General features: G+C 40.5%; 5 protein-coding genes across 5 annotated transcripts; 1 reads left to right on the top strand and 4 right to left on the bottom strand.

The window, feature by feature from the left end:
• Nucleotides 1–150: 150 nt before the first annotated feature.
• Nucleotides 151–2,659, bottom strand: BATDEDRAFT_34886 (uncharacterized protein). Its single transcript, XM_006677965.1, has 2 exons — nt 2,253–2,659; nt 151–1,517 (listed from the first exon to the last, which is right to left on the bottom strand). The coding sequence occupies exons 1-2, from the start codon at nt 2,440–2,442 to the stop codon at nt 337–339; spliced, it is 1,371 nt and encodes a 456-aa protein (XP_006678028.1). The 5' UTR covers nt 2,443–2,659; the 3' UTR covers nt 151–336.
• A 3,333-nt stretch (nt 2,660–5,992) lies between these two features.
• Nucleotides 5,993–7,685, bottom strand: BATDEDRAFT_36867 (uncharacterized protein; the record flags this gene model as incomplete). Its single annotated transcript, XM_006678015.1, has 9 exons — nt 7,625–7,685; nt 7,417–7,505; nt 7,191–7,265; nt 6,964–7,096; nt 6,786–6,878; nt 6,595–6,712; nt 6,406–6,485; nt 6,203–6,301; nt 5,993–6,101 (listed from the first exon to the last, which is right to left on the bottom strand). Coding segments are annotated over exons 1-9 (819 nt in total), but the record flags the coding sequence as incomplete, so codon positions are not given.
• Nucleotides 7,686–7,785: 100 nt separating this feature from the next.
• BATDEDRAFT_87578 (uncharacterized protein) lies at nt 7,786–8,694 on the bottom strand (the record flags this gene model as incomplete). Its single annotated transcript, XM_006678211.1, has 1 exon — nt 7,786–8,694. One exon carries the CDS (start codon nt 8,692–8,694, stop codon nt 8,005–8,007), a length of 690 nt encoding a protein of 229 aa, XP_006678274.1. The 3' UTR covers nt 7,786–8,004.
• Nucleotides 8,695–10,327: 1,633 nt separating this feature from the next.
• BATDEDRAFT_16386 (uncharacterized protein) lies at nt 10,328–11,964 on the top strand (the record flags this gene model as incomplete). Its single annotated transcript, XM_006677727.1, has 5 exons — nt 10,328–10,349; nt 10,827–10,979; nt 11,163–11,314; nt 11,448–11,576; nt 11,667–11,964. 5 exons carry the CDS (start codon nt 10,330–10,332, stop codon nt 11,855–11,857), a joined length of 645 nt encoding a protein of 214 aa, XP_006677790.1. The 3' UTR covers nt 11,858–11,964.
• Nucleotides 11,965–12,787: 823 nt separating this feature from the next.
• On the bottom strand, nt 12,788–14,015 carry BATDEDRAFT_2224 (uncharacterized protein; the record flags this gene model as incomplete). The annotated part of the gene is made up of 2 exons (XM_006677637.1): nt 12,788–13,436; nt 13,528–14,015. Coding segments are annotated over 2 exons (1,137 nt in total), but the record flags the coding sequence as incomplete, so codon positions are not given.
• Between the last annotated feature and the right edge of the window lie 507 nt (nt 14,016–14,522).

Consider the following 14,522-nt stretch of genomic DNA (forward strand, 5'->3'; position numbering starts at 1 on the left):
GTAGTGGGCGGACAATCTACTGCTGTTCAAGATTGTAAACTCCGATCCATCAGTAGACTGGCCATTTCAAAAATACATGAACTTGTTTTTAAACTGTGAATCTACTCATTCTCCACACGGCAAAAAGCAACCCCAGCTCATTCAGAAAATAGTGACATAAACTAAGAATATATATTGATGATTGGGAATAAGGCAATGTAACATAAGAATCTGATTCACTTGTCATAAAAGCAAGATAAAACTAAAGATTGCAAAAATAGAACATGTAGAAAAAACTAAACCAATTTACAAAGCACATGCTTCAACTTGGTCGGGTATAGTAAGATATGTAGTTGACTATATCTGTACCCATAAGTCTACGAAATCCTGCTGTTCAATGGCATGGCATTCGTATCGAATATGTTTGATGGACGGATGTACCAATCGCGAATGTGTGGGTTCCATTCCGAGCTTGACTGCAACACGTGTGGCAGCAACAGTTGTTGTAGTAAACGGCATTTCCTGTAAATACCCAGACGATCCTTCATTCGCCGTGACCAAGGTTGGACATAGAGATGCGGTAGATTCGTTGATATGGATCGTATCTGGTGATGTGGGTGTCCAGCATGTGGAGGGAGAGACTCTTGACGAATTGCTGCCAGTAGAATTCGATCGTTTTGGTCCATCTCCAGTATGCTGAGAAAATGACGGTGCGGCAACAACAATACGTTTAGCAGGCTGACAAAAAGGTATAGGTGGTGGCGGCGGTGGGGGTGTTCGAGGAGTTAGATGGAGTGTGGGGAGCAGTGGAAGAGGCAGTAGACAATTTAGATTATCCTGCGGAAATCTGTCTTTATGATCCAATGGGTCTTCAAGATTTAGAATTGGTAATATCGCATCTGTTGTATTGGATAACGAGGAGAATGGCAGAGGCGTGGAAATGGCATTTGCAGAGGGAGCAAAATGCTCCATTAAAACACGTTTGGCAGACTCTGTTGCGTAACCATGACCACGATAGGCAGGCAGAATCATGACATCCAGATACAGTTCATCATGTGCACGGCCTATCATTTCAGTGGTAGTGCGCTGATTAGGACTAGGAATCGGAAACAGAGCGACAAGACCAATCATACGAGCCATTGGGTTGGGTTGCAAGTCGCTCGCATGGTTAGCATGATCCGCAGAATCAAAAATGTGGTGCTGGTCCTTGACAGCATTGGTGAGCTCGGCTATCGGATGATTTTCGGAAAAACTGGCATCTGTGTGATCAAGAGCAGCTGGGTAAGGATTGTCCAAAGTAGAAGATTCGTGCTGCAATTGGATAGCCCATACTCCACCACCGCATGCTCTGGCTTCTTCCCACATACCAGCAGTAGTTGAGCAACAATGACTATTATAAGGTCCAGTATATGTCCTAGATGCTGAATCTGGATGTTGATGCTCGCGACAGGGCCCATTTACACATCTGCCACCAGAATTGTGATGAAGAAGAGACTGCACATGACCATATGACCATCCAGATATGGTAGGATCGGAATCTATTTGATGGCAAGTAGGGCTGATATTGTGGTCAGAACAATACGGACAACAGTCCAAATATTGGTCATTGGTAGTGCTAGCAACACGGGCCGACACGTTATTCCCGGTCATGGGTAATGCCGTAGTAACGGGGCCTGCGTGGCTTGACTTTGATATGGATGAATGTTGCTGCTGGTCACTTTGGTGATGCTGAATACCCATTTTCTGCTCGTGGTTTAGATTATTATCTGCCTCATGATATGGCGTCTGTGGGTCGTATTCAGTATGCACATGTGAATGCAAGTCGTCGCTGGAACGAACAAGACAATCGCCACAAAGACTTTTATTGGTAAGCTGCTGTGCTTGAAACAGCACAAATGCAGATGCCGTCACAGATGGTTCGTTAAATAACTGCAGTAGCAGCTGTCCCCATTCATCAAGAGAGGCCATGGACGGATCCCCAACGGAAATTAACGTCAGTCGCGGAGATTCCAGTCTGGGCAAAGGCCGGTGTGTTGAAAAAGATGGAGATCTTGCATATGGCATTGATGATGCCGGTGCAAGCAATATATTTTGTTGGGCTACTGGAGCAGAAGCATCTTTAAAGGCAGACATGTCATTTGCACTTTTGAGATGAATCTGTTTACAATGTTCGTCAAGTGATAATTGATGGAGCATCGGAGGTACGCATTCTGAATATGATCTGGGCTGAGGAAAAGGCCAATAACTATTCCTCGGTTCTGGTAAATGCATACCCTGATGAATCAGTGGCATGGATGGCCATGATTGTGATTGAGTCAGATCCAAAGGAGGTGTTTGCGGAGGTGTTTGTGGAGACGACGACTCCCTGGAGTTGGAAGTAGTAAAAGTAATATCAATTGGAGCAGTTGGAGCTACGGATTCATTCATTGTCAGAGCTATTCCAACAGTGGAAGACTCCATCATGGCAGAGTCAGAGATATCTAGTATGCCAAAAATCAACCGACAAGCTCAGATTTATTTAATATCGAGGCACCCGGAAAAATGCAAACGTTGTACTTGAATAAAATTATTACTAGTGAATAAGTTTGGATAAATATAAAGGTTTTATAGATATTGAATTGTCAGCAAAACAAAGAGTTTGGTAAATTGTAAGACTTTAAAACTCAAATGAACGACCACCAGACCAGAGTAAATTTACAAATAAATATGGAGTGCGGAATGCGGGAAAGATGAGCTTTTCAAACTAATATTTAAAAATAGCATAGGTGGCCCAACACAAGCCATAAATGTATCCGATCCAGTACGCCATCCATCTGGCGCCATCAACGCGATTATTATACATGGCAATGCTTATAACAGATCTTGACATCATCAATTGCTTATCAACACCTGTCCATCCCATTTTAAATTGCTGTAAATGCTCCATATTAGTTGAAACTCGCTTCAAACCAAATTTGGGCTTGTTAGTCCGCTTTGCCTGTGACAGCAATCCACTCTGCATCGAGTCTTTATTTTCAAGGTATTATTAATAACTGTGATCCCGTCTAGTCTACTATTGAAATTCAATGGCTCTGTGCCTTCAAAGCATGTGTTCACTCCATGGCAGAGTTGGTAATGTGATCAAAACTAAATATACATTTCAGACAGCTTCGACTACCCTAGTCACAAGACACTTCAAACCTTATTGAATCAAAACAATAAGAGTATCAAATTGAGCCAGTTAGATGGAAGCTGTGATTACAACACCTGCTTGTATCGGAGTACTGGAATTGTTTTATTATGGTCACAAGATTGAAATTACAGGAGAATTGTGCCGAGCAACTCTTATTTGGCTTTGTTCTCCGCTTAGGTTATCCTTATCTAGCACTCCACAATAGAATAAACTGATACGTCATGGATATGATCAAGGGCTTAGTCTTGGTCATTATAGGGGCAGTCTTATACTCCTTTGCCTCCATGTCTTGCTTTCAAAAATGTATGGTGCTATAAAGGCATCTTTTCCCATTCATCTGCCAGTCATAACTACTCTAGCACAGCCACTCTGGACTTGTTCCATGCCAAAAACACCTTTCATCCATTATCAAGCTACTGAAACCTGGAACATGTCAAGCATAGTACGCCCGGGCTTCCTTGATCGGGTCCTGCCTGACATGCTGGCATAGCATCTCCATGCATCCCAAAATATAAAATATTCAACTTGCAAGCCGGTCAATAGAACCGAATTGCTTTACCAAGCATGACATTATCAAATGTGCCTCTTGTCCACTCTTGATAAACATTGTAGCAATCCAACCAAATGTTACAGCAGCGACACGGGGAAAATACTCTTGGTTACATACAAAACTCCACTTTTATATTTTGGAACCATTCAGATAGTACCAAGCAAGCTATTGTTGCAGCATTTTGAAAGCAAAAGCGTTTCATTTGTAATATTGTCCTATACTGAGTTGAGAGCAGTAAGTTGTTCAACTGGCCGTGTCAGCAAATCATATTGTAGTTGTACAGAAAGTACAGGTAATAAATGATCCAGCCACTCAAATCAGCAATCTATCGCTATTTTCAAAAGAACACCAAAGATGATGGTTGCTGGCATTCTTTCATTTATCTCTCCATTGTCACCAACTGTGATTCCAGAAACATTGCCCATGAATAATTCAATAGTAAATTTAGTTGATTTCCAACTGTTTTCATTGTCAAGAGCCTAAGATGATTAAAAATAACCAAGGGGCGTTCCTTAGTCATGTGGTACTACGGTGTGTCCGGGTTGATTGGGGGTCGCCGGCACAGTTGATGAGGATGATTCAGGAGCTTGAACAGCACGCTCAGCATTCTCCCAAATCTCCTTGCTTGCCCCTTCAAAATCATGACCGACACGGTGGATCTCTGGTAAAACAACTGGTTCATACGCTGGCTTTTGAGATGGTCTAGGTAAAGGTCGTCGAGGAGACGAAGGAAAGGCTGTTATGGAACGAGCTGGAGATGAAGGTGCAGCAGTAGTTGTACGCGCAGGTGAAGTGGTGTGAGTAGAATCTGATGGAGATATGGCTGCTACTCGAACTGAATCTGTACCAGCAACCAATGCAGGCTCATCCATCACAGTTGAAACTGAATCTAAATTTGAAACAGTTGAAACAGCTGGTTTTGGAATCTCAATCGAGCCATCAACTACGGAATGAATAGAAGAATTCGCTCCCTGACTGCTTTCAGCGTTGGAACTGTCATGTGTACCTTTAACAGTAACACCCGTCACCATGCTTTGTTTAGAACCTGTCTCTGCTGAAAAACGTATATCTGTTGTATCTATTTCAGAGTCATCACTAAGCGACGAGTCCACAAACACTCCTGCAAGAGTTTTGTGAGTCGCAGGATCTGAACGGGATAAAGTACTATTTCGCTCGCCTAAAGTACTCACAGGACCTGGTAGCGAGGTGTCGGACTGGTGTAATGACGCCGGTTTCGAGCCTGAAAGGGAAGTGTTCGATCCCTGCACCGAGTCGGATGATAACCGCGCCGTAATCGAAGGCGAATTGCTATCATCATCTACACGCCTTGGTCGTGGAATGTTTGCTGAAAAAATGAATTCGGTTTGTGTAATCATGTCTTCAAGAACCAAATCTGACTTGAAGATTTCAAATTGTGAAAAGTCGGGCAATGAGGATTTGTGGTCGGCGTTTGAAGTTAGATTTGTAAACGGCTTCAGCCAGTTGGCTGGAATAGTCACTCCTGCAGCTGTCACTGATCCTGCACCATTGTGAGATGGGTCCGCTGATTGACCGTCTTGGTGTCCTTGGAAAATCACAGTACCAAACAGAAGCGACAGGTTCGAGGATGTCATCTTATTCTTGTCCACATTGTCAACGACCCTGTAGATATTTTAATAATTACAAGACAAATAGATTGATCATCAACCATGCCATTCTACAAAGACAACAACTTCAATTAGACTCTTCACTACTCACTTTTTCAAATGAACAACAAGAGCTTTGAGTAAAACTTGGTTGGCTCTAGGAAGTGATTTAACACGAGCACGCAGTTTGAGTATACGCTGATTCACATCGGATACTTGAGAATACTCTGCTCTTTCCTTGGCTGGAAAGTAAAAAATAGGCTGTGGTAGCTCACGAAAAAACTGTTTGACCAAACTGGCAATAGCATGTACATCGCGCTCCTCGTCCAAAAGATCTACTGTAAGCGCATCCGTCTCCAACAAAAGTCGTAGTTCGTTTGTCTCGGTAAGCTTTCCAGACATGCGGTAAATGCCTTCACGATCCAAACCCCTCTGCTCTACTGCACTGATACATTTTGACAGTACAATAGGAATTCCACTTTCAGGACATTGCTTAATGGTAATTTCAAGTGGTACTCCAAAAATTAAATCTGTCAAGTAAAAACCAAACAGTAAGTAACAAATATTTAAACCAATTCGCTTGGGTGTCGTTAATGTCGAGTTTAAAAGCTTGCAAATTTGATTTTACCATACTTTTAGCTGGCATACGAGTCTTGAAATTTTCGTAATAGACAGGATCTGGTTCTGGCCAAGCCCGTTGAAAGTCTTGCTTATGCAATGATACGTCAATATCTTCCTTGACACATTCAACGTACAGCTTTAGCGACTCAATTTCCTACATTGGTTTAAATTTAGAGATTTATGCCGACTCGATTAGATAAATGTAGCCAATACAATCATGCTACAAAGACATGAACGCAGCATGCAATAAATCACCTTTGTACGCTGATGACAGATGGAGTATTCAGCATCACAATACGTGCCTAAAACACGTTTTGTAGTCACGATTCTTTTTTTTTCAATCCGCTCTCCTTCCTATTCAAAGTACATGGTAGTGAGTTGGCTAGACAAGACAAACATCACACTTGTATTGATTCACGTCAAACTACAAGCGAGTCTACTTTCAAACATCAACTTACAATCTTTGCTTTTTGACGAGCAATATGTAGCTTCTCCCTTGCCTCTTCAATATAGTGAATGGAAGATCGATATACTTGGTCTGAATTCGCAATTAGACCATCCAGATTGTATTAGAGGCAAATCTTTGGCCAATATATGATTGATTCTTCAACTGTAATATCATGAATAAAAAATCTGATAATATATACCTGCCAAAGTTGCTTCCTTGATCAACTTGAGATATTTTTGAGATGTTCCCCCGCCAGGGACAGTCTCTTTTGGCTCTTTTTCAGCTGCCTCGCATTTTTTGTAGTAGCTGGATTTGGCCTAGATAACAGCCAGTCATCAATAAAACCAAAGTCAAACATCGATTGGTATATTTTTTAAAATGCCAATATACCTTTGGCACTGTATGGTATCTCAAATCACTGTATTCCCTGTGAGTGGCCTTGACATCTGCACGAAGCAACTTTAGCGCCTTTTCCTGTGCATGCTGTAGATTTCAAATTGATCCAGTTACAATCAGGTCTCGTCAATAGTTTGTAAAGCTATACTTTGCAATCAACAAAAACTATTACCTGTTCTTTGGAAAGCTCATCCACAATGCCGTCAAGCATGTGGGTAAGCTTTTGATGTTCAGTCATGAGCACACCAGTGCAATCTCCTATGCGACGCCATGCTTCCGAGATTGTTTTTGTTGTTCCAGGTTGACTGTTTGAATGGTAGTCAGAAATACAATCAGTTTCGAACATCTACAAGCCATCTCTTGCAGTAATTCTTGGCAGTCCTATAATAAAAACCTTACAAGGATCCCAAGTCTATGGTGGTTTTCTTGGAAAGTTTTTCTAATGAATCGCTGTATATCGTCTCAATTCGATGCCTGTCATACAGAATACCCATTTACGACATGACCCAAAGAATTAGATGGTTGAATAGACCGTATAATGAACATTCGTATAATCCTGCCTATTTCTGCAAGGGTATAGCGAGCACCAACACTTGAATCGAGTATGACATTTGGTGAAACAAACCTTTCGACAAAATAGGATATAACTTGACTCAGAGACTGTTCGCCTTGAGTAGTAAACTGTCGATACAAACCATATGAATCCTGCGGTAACTAGTAGGTTGAATGAATACATGAACACCGTCAATTCAACTCGAACAAGTTATCCGTAATGGCAATGATTATAAGCCATTCATATCAGTATCAACGCACACAACTCGAATGCAACATACCGCCTCAGAAGGACTGTTTTGCATGGTTGTACTTGTGTTACCACTTTGAAGTGCAGCTATAAAATACTGAGCGAAGCCAAACAGCGCGTCGGGTGATGCTGAGTATGCAAAGAAACGTCGAGGTTTAAAAAGTTGACTCGTTTCCACTTGACTGCATAAATAAATTGAATTTCTTTGATTTTTATTTGAATTAAAATTGGAGAATATTCAAGAGATTGAGTTGGTCTGATTTGCTGTAAATAAGCATCAGCAATGAAGAATACTATATGGATAAATAGCAATTAAAACGTAGGTTTGGGAAACAAAAAACTTTGGCTCAATAAACATCCAGACAAGTTTAATTTAACCAACTAAACACACTGCATAACGATCGATTATGTTCAATTTGGGGTTGGAGTTATAGATGGCAGATTGGAACTGGCTGATCGTTTATTGGAATTGGTTGTACTTGCTTTTTTTGGTTGGGATATAGTTGCCAGACGAGTTTTGGCAGTGGATTGATGCTTGTAAACAGACGTGGTTGTAGTAGTCCTGATAGTGCGTGTTGGAACAGGATATGTGACAGATTTCGTTGGATAAAAAGCATCAGTTGTCGATTCTTCTTCATCAGTAGTACTTTTGTACGTTGGATAAACGGGATATGTCATAGTTTTAGTAGCTGTCATCGTTCCTGTCATTGTACCATAAGGCATAGTTTTGGATTCGGCGCAGCTGTCATTTGAATTTATCGGATAGCCTTCAGGATAGCAAGAATCTTCAGGTTCAATAGTTTGCGTAGTGCTTGTAGTATACGCTTGGGTTGTTTTGTATTGAGTAACACTCGGGTGCTGGAGGACGGGATCAGATGATCCGAGGAGAAACTTGGAAAGATAGCTGACGAATTTAGGCAACAGCGCTGGGTATTTCCCAAATGAATTAACGTCCTCGTTTCTACGATATAGATTGCTGCAAGGTTTACTGTCACCGCAAGCATGGCTATCAAACATCTCTTCTGAAAAATAGGGCGTAGCTACCACGAAATGGTAGGTAGCCATTAGAACAAGAATGACCCTATAGATTTTGGCAAGCATATCAGTTTTTAAAATAATCAACGTGTAATACAGGACTGAGCTAGGCTAAAAATATCAAGATTTGATTGACACTTCAAAATAGATTTGAATTAAATCGCACAATCCATGACTATTACTCTTGGGCTCTATCTATATCAACAACTGGAACGACTCGTTCCGTAACATTTGTTATTTTATCGACTTTTCAAGTGGTTTGCAATGTTAGCCATCGAACGCTTAGGTTGTTGTGTCCAATTAGTAGCTAGATATTTGGTAATGATGAATTTCCTTGTGTAAGCGCTTTGAATTCGTAAAAATACATGTATTACTTGGTTGTATTTGTACAGGTTGTGTCATAGCTATTACGGCCGTTTCAGCGTTTTGGTTGAACGCATTGGATCTAGCAGGGCCAGGTTATTTTTATTCCAAAAAAGTATAGACGCGACTCATTGTGCTCAGTGTTTCAATAAACTGTTTGTTAGAATGTATTCAAGTGCCAAAACACAGGTCAACTCCATGAAAACATGTGTTACTCGATTAGACATTATGGCAGGGATACATGTCGTTTTTAGTGATACTGATAAAATATGATTGATGCCATTGATACGTTACTTGCAGGAAGTCAGAAACTGAGTAATCTTTGGGTTTCCAAACATCTGCTTCAAAAAACAGACAAACCATTACGTACATGTCTGTTTTGCTAAAAGTTTTTGTGCAGAGCTAGATGAGCACGTTTGTATCCAAAACCTCAATCATAAAGTTCAAGTCTTGCATACCTTGTGTATATACGCAATCCCATATCCGTTTGGATCTGTATAACTGCTAAACAAGTGTATATTTTAGTATTATAAATTCAACAACCATCTGTCATTTATCAACAGATGCAATTACAACCGTATTCACGTAAAATGTGATTTTTTGTATCTTGCAATGCCTATTTTGCTTTGGAATATGCAATGGTTGAATATTCTTTTTGCCTTGCTACAAATTGGCTACACTGCTTCTTCAAAACACAACGTTCATCATGACACATGTCATTAAACTATAGGTTTGAATTGAGATTGTTCTTATTTGGCACAACCATACATTGTACGATCGCCAGATTCATTCATTGCAATCCAGATATTGAGTTTGTTTGATAATGTTAAACTTGAAAAATCACACTCTATTGTATCTTAAAAACTTGGATAGATTTATGTTCTAGTTCAAGAAAACAAGTATTACATGTTTTAGGAATGTAACGACTGTTTTCATGCAATCGCTAATATTGCAATATTCGGTTTATAGAAAAGGAGTGCTGAATTGAATGGCAGGAATATCGATCGTGTTTTGTGTACCACGACAATAATCTGACTTGTTGATACAATCAGTTTGCTGAACTTGTTGCTCTTCTCAATTGAATATGAAATGTTGCTCATTTGACCCAACATTGGCTGATCTTGATCTGACACGAGAGCACAGCGTTGCAACTGTATAGTACATTCCAACCTAAACAAGTGTGCAGTATTACAAATCAAAAACTTATGTTTTTAAAATTCTGCAACAGCCTGTTTGATGCCATCAGAATGGTTTCAAACCATCAAAATGGATTGTTGAAATATAAATAAATATTTTCATCTCGTTCTCATCCCATTATCACAGCTGTAGCAATTTTCAATGACAGACACTACCCATGACAAAGTACTGTTTCTATGCCTTGTATTAGTTGTTTGATTGCTATTCTTGTAGATATCATGGCAACTCTCTTTCAACTCTTAGACATTCTTTCTCCTTCCAGTCGTTGTATTGGGAACCTAGTTTTGCAATTTAAAACCGCTCCATGTGCTGACATGGCCTGTATCCAAGATATCAGCATCTGTCTACACTGGTCTACTTCATTAACTGGCATTTTCATGTCTTTTTCCAAGAGTTGGATGCATAGGGATCAAAAGACAGTGCTGTTAGTGGGACTCCAGAGTTGGACTTTTTTATAGCAATCTCGTCAACTTTGGATGAATCAGCTCAGTGAGGACATATGAAAGGTCCTGACATCCTACTTTCACCAGATATCTTTACCTATTCGATCTAGATGATCCTCATCATTGAATCATTTATCCATGTGGCTTACATGCCTGCTGATACTGATTTATTTTATATTCACATCATTTTATCAACAAGCCCACGGCAGTAGAGGAGGTCAAGGCCGAAGCTGCCGGTGAAGACGAGGTCGAAGCTTCTCCCGATGTTCATTTCGAGCCTGTTATGAAGCTTGAGCAGCTCGATGATATTAAAACGTTTGAGGAGGACGAGGATGCCATTTTTAAAATGTATTTTGATACTTTGTTTCTAAAATTCACCGTTCTCGTATTGATAGATCTGACTGTATTGACTATGGATGTTCATCCCGTTGCACATCACGAGGAATTGAATTTGTTGGTGAATCCGTGATGTTTGTAGCTGGCACTGACCTATTTAAACTCGATTTTTTATGCAATTACTCTGGTTTCCAGGCGTGCCAAGTTGTTCCGATTTGACAAGGATCTTGTTGAATGGAAAGAGCGTGGTACAGGTGACGTCAAGTTTCTCAAGCACAAGGAGACTGGCAAGATCCGTCTTTTGATGCGTCGTGACAAGACTCACAAAATTTGTGCCAATCATATTGGTAAGTATGGGATAAATGATTCTTTTAAAAATCAGCCGATGTAGCAGTTTTGAATTGAATGTATACTGACCCAATCTACTGTATCCAACACGTTGCACTCTTGTAATATTGGCTTGGTTCATTTTTTCACCAGTCTCGTCTGAAATGACACTTACTGTTAACGTTGGATCTGACCGGTCATGGGTGTATAGCGTAGCTGCTGATTTTTCAGAAGGCGCGCCTACCTCGGAGCTTTTTGCTATTCGTTTTGCCAATAGCGAAAGTATGTGATGGATCATGGCTGTCGGCATGTTTGTTGCAACGGTGTCCATATGTGTAGTTTGGCTATTAACATAACGACATACCTGTTTAGATGCCAACAAGTTCAAGGACACATTTGAAGATGCTAAAAAGTCCAATGCTGGCGATGCAGAGAAAAAGTCCGACACCAAGGCATCTGAAACTGTCGAAAAGAAAGAGACTGTTGATAATGAAGTTTCTGAAAAAGAGACTGCTACTGCTGAAAAAGAGACTGCTGAAAAAGAAACTGTCGCTGCTGAATAAGTTGCAACCGCCGAGTTTGATTGTGCACCGTTTTGTCTTGCTGATTGGAGACCTGTCAGTCTCGCGCTTTTTAGTTGATTAAAGCAGTTCTTTTACTTTTTGCTATCAAGGATCTTATTTTGAACATGATTTGGAGCTGATACATTGCGGATGAGATAATTTACACAAAGTACAAGTTTGACAAAGTAAACAGCTATAGTTTATTAAATATCACTGTTGCGGCCCACCATTCACTTTCAAGATTGCCACAATTGAAATATAGAAAAGAAACTATTGGGTAGTGAGCTTTGTCATTGGAATTACAATAGAGTACACAGGATCAGTCGACTCATCGCGACTATGGTCACCATTTAATATCGCATCGCTCGCGTCAGACCGATGCAAAGAAGCAGGCGGCGGAGAATCGGACTCGGCAGAAGTCGTATTGGATTGGTGGAAGAGTTTCCTTGAAGTACTGATATTATTTTCAACTGAAGGTATGCTTGATGAAGCTAAAGAATGAACAGGAGCGCCAACTCCAGTCTCCAAATCCATTTCTGCAGTACTTGCTCCAAGATAGATGGAATATTCTCGAGTAGGTTTAGTCTGATTACTGCCTGGGTTAAACTGATTAGTCTTGGTAGCAACCGCATCACTTTCAGTAGCAGATTTAGACACGTTCAATTCCGAGACTGCCAAAATGGGCTGAAATCCTCCACTACCCGATCTATCACCTCCACGCTCATCATTATTGCCATGGTCCGACTCTGTTTGTTCCTCGCCTAAAACCACTGGCTGTCTATTTCTCATTGCAGTAGAGATTTGTCGAGACAACCGATTATTCTGCCAAGTGGAATGCCTTGTAATACCAAACTCAAACAGACCAACACTTGCACCATGTAACAAGATAGAGCTCAGAACGATAAATGAAATGATTGGAAACATGGGTTTCAAATCAATTTCTAGATATACGACTGCGGTCATGCAGTAAAAGATTGCTCCAGCGCCAATGGGCCCAAACCATCCACAAAAAAATGCCTCTTTTCTGCTCCCAAGTGCTGGAATCCAGTGTCGAAGTAGCATGACAACTGGAAGTCGACGCAGCAACAACAGCCAAATGGCCACAAGAAACAATTTCCAAATCGACAATGTACCAATCATTGTCGTGTAATCACTCCATGGAATCAGAGTTCCAAAGTATATGAAAAAGGCAATATTGATTAACACGTCCAATACTTCTTGGATATGTGTTTCCTCAATCTGTTGGTTAAACCATTGATCCCAGGAGAGCACTGTACCAACAAAAAAGCATCCTAGAATGTCGTCTACCCCAAGGGCCGAAAGTGAGCCAGTGGTAAACAACGCAATGGCAATGAAAAATCCAAAAATAGATTCCTTGTCAATCCATCCCTTCAACTCGGCATATTTAAGCGTTCTAAGTGAAGCATATCCAATGAGTATACCAAAAATAACGCAAAGAGTAATTTGGTAGATAATCACGTTGAGAATCCACCATCCAATAGCCTCGCCAGTGTTGGAGATTCTCCACAAGTAAACGGGAAGAAATACAAGCGGAACACCTAATCCATCATTGATAGCACTATACATTAAGTTTTGCCTTGATTAGCATATATTATAATGGAAAGGCAATCAGATCCAAGATTAAATTACAAATCAATAATATAGCATACCTCTCTGCTGAAATCAGTAGACGGACATGATACGGAATATGCTTTTCAGCAAACTTTCCTTTTACGATTGAATTGGCCAAAACCGGATCAGTAGGTGTTATACACCCAGCAATCACAAGTGCAAGTTGCCACGGTACGCTAAACACTGCCCAAATAGCTAGAGCCGACATTAACCACATGTAGAGCATGACAGGTCCCAGAAGCATTGCAATACTTTTTCTTTCTTTCCAAAGGTAGTTTCCTGGAAGAGTGATGCCAGCAACAAGACATTGGATGGCAATAATTAAGCGAGAAAACTCTAGAGTGACGTGATCAACTTGGCCCGGAAACAGCGAATCTGGATTGAATATGTTTGCTACTACTGGACCAATAATAATACCAAACAAGGTTGCGACCATGGCCTCAGACATGTAAAGCCTGTCCTTGACGATCAGTGAAACGAATCCAAAGCATGTGACGAATACGCCTAAAATCAGTAATTCCAAGTTTTCGAGGCAAATCGATGTATATTAGATTGAATCAATGCGTTGAAGAGTAAACTACGACATTTCAATAGTCTTACCCAGTAGCAGATAAGTTAGATGTGCTACTCGCAGTCCAGGATCTCGAGAGATCAGTTCCATCCATGAAGTATCGTTTGCAGTCTGATTAAAATGGGAGTTGAGCGTATCAGCCATTATGGACTAGTTTAACTTGGAGTACGGTAAATTGAATTTAAATGTGCAGTACTAGAAACCCTTTGCAGAAAACAGTAGAGGATCTAACAATTTGAAATACATGTCAAGAGAGTTGAGATAATTGCAATTAATGTGGTGTTTGAAAGTACTTGCTTTTAGAACGATGATAAAGATGGATATGACAAAACTGTCGAGAAACAACACGGCCAAGCAAGCAAGAGATTCACAGAAACATGCCATTACAGTGGAAAGTAGTCTAATTCATCATCAATCACTTGCGAGTTGGACAATACACTTACAGGAAACAGATTTATGCAA

Source organism: Batrachochytrium dendrobatidis (assembly GCF_000203795.2).
Source record: "Batrachochytrium dendrobatidis JAM81 unplaced genomic scaffold BATDEscaffold_4, whole genome shotgun sequence".
Lineage (NCBI taxonomy): Eukaryota > Fungi > Chytridiomycota > Chytridiomycetes > Rhizophydiales > Batrachochytrium > Batrachochytrium dendrobatidis.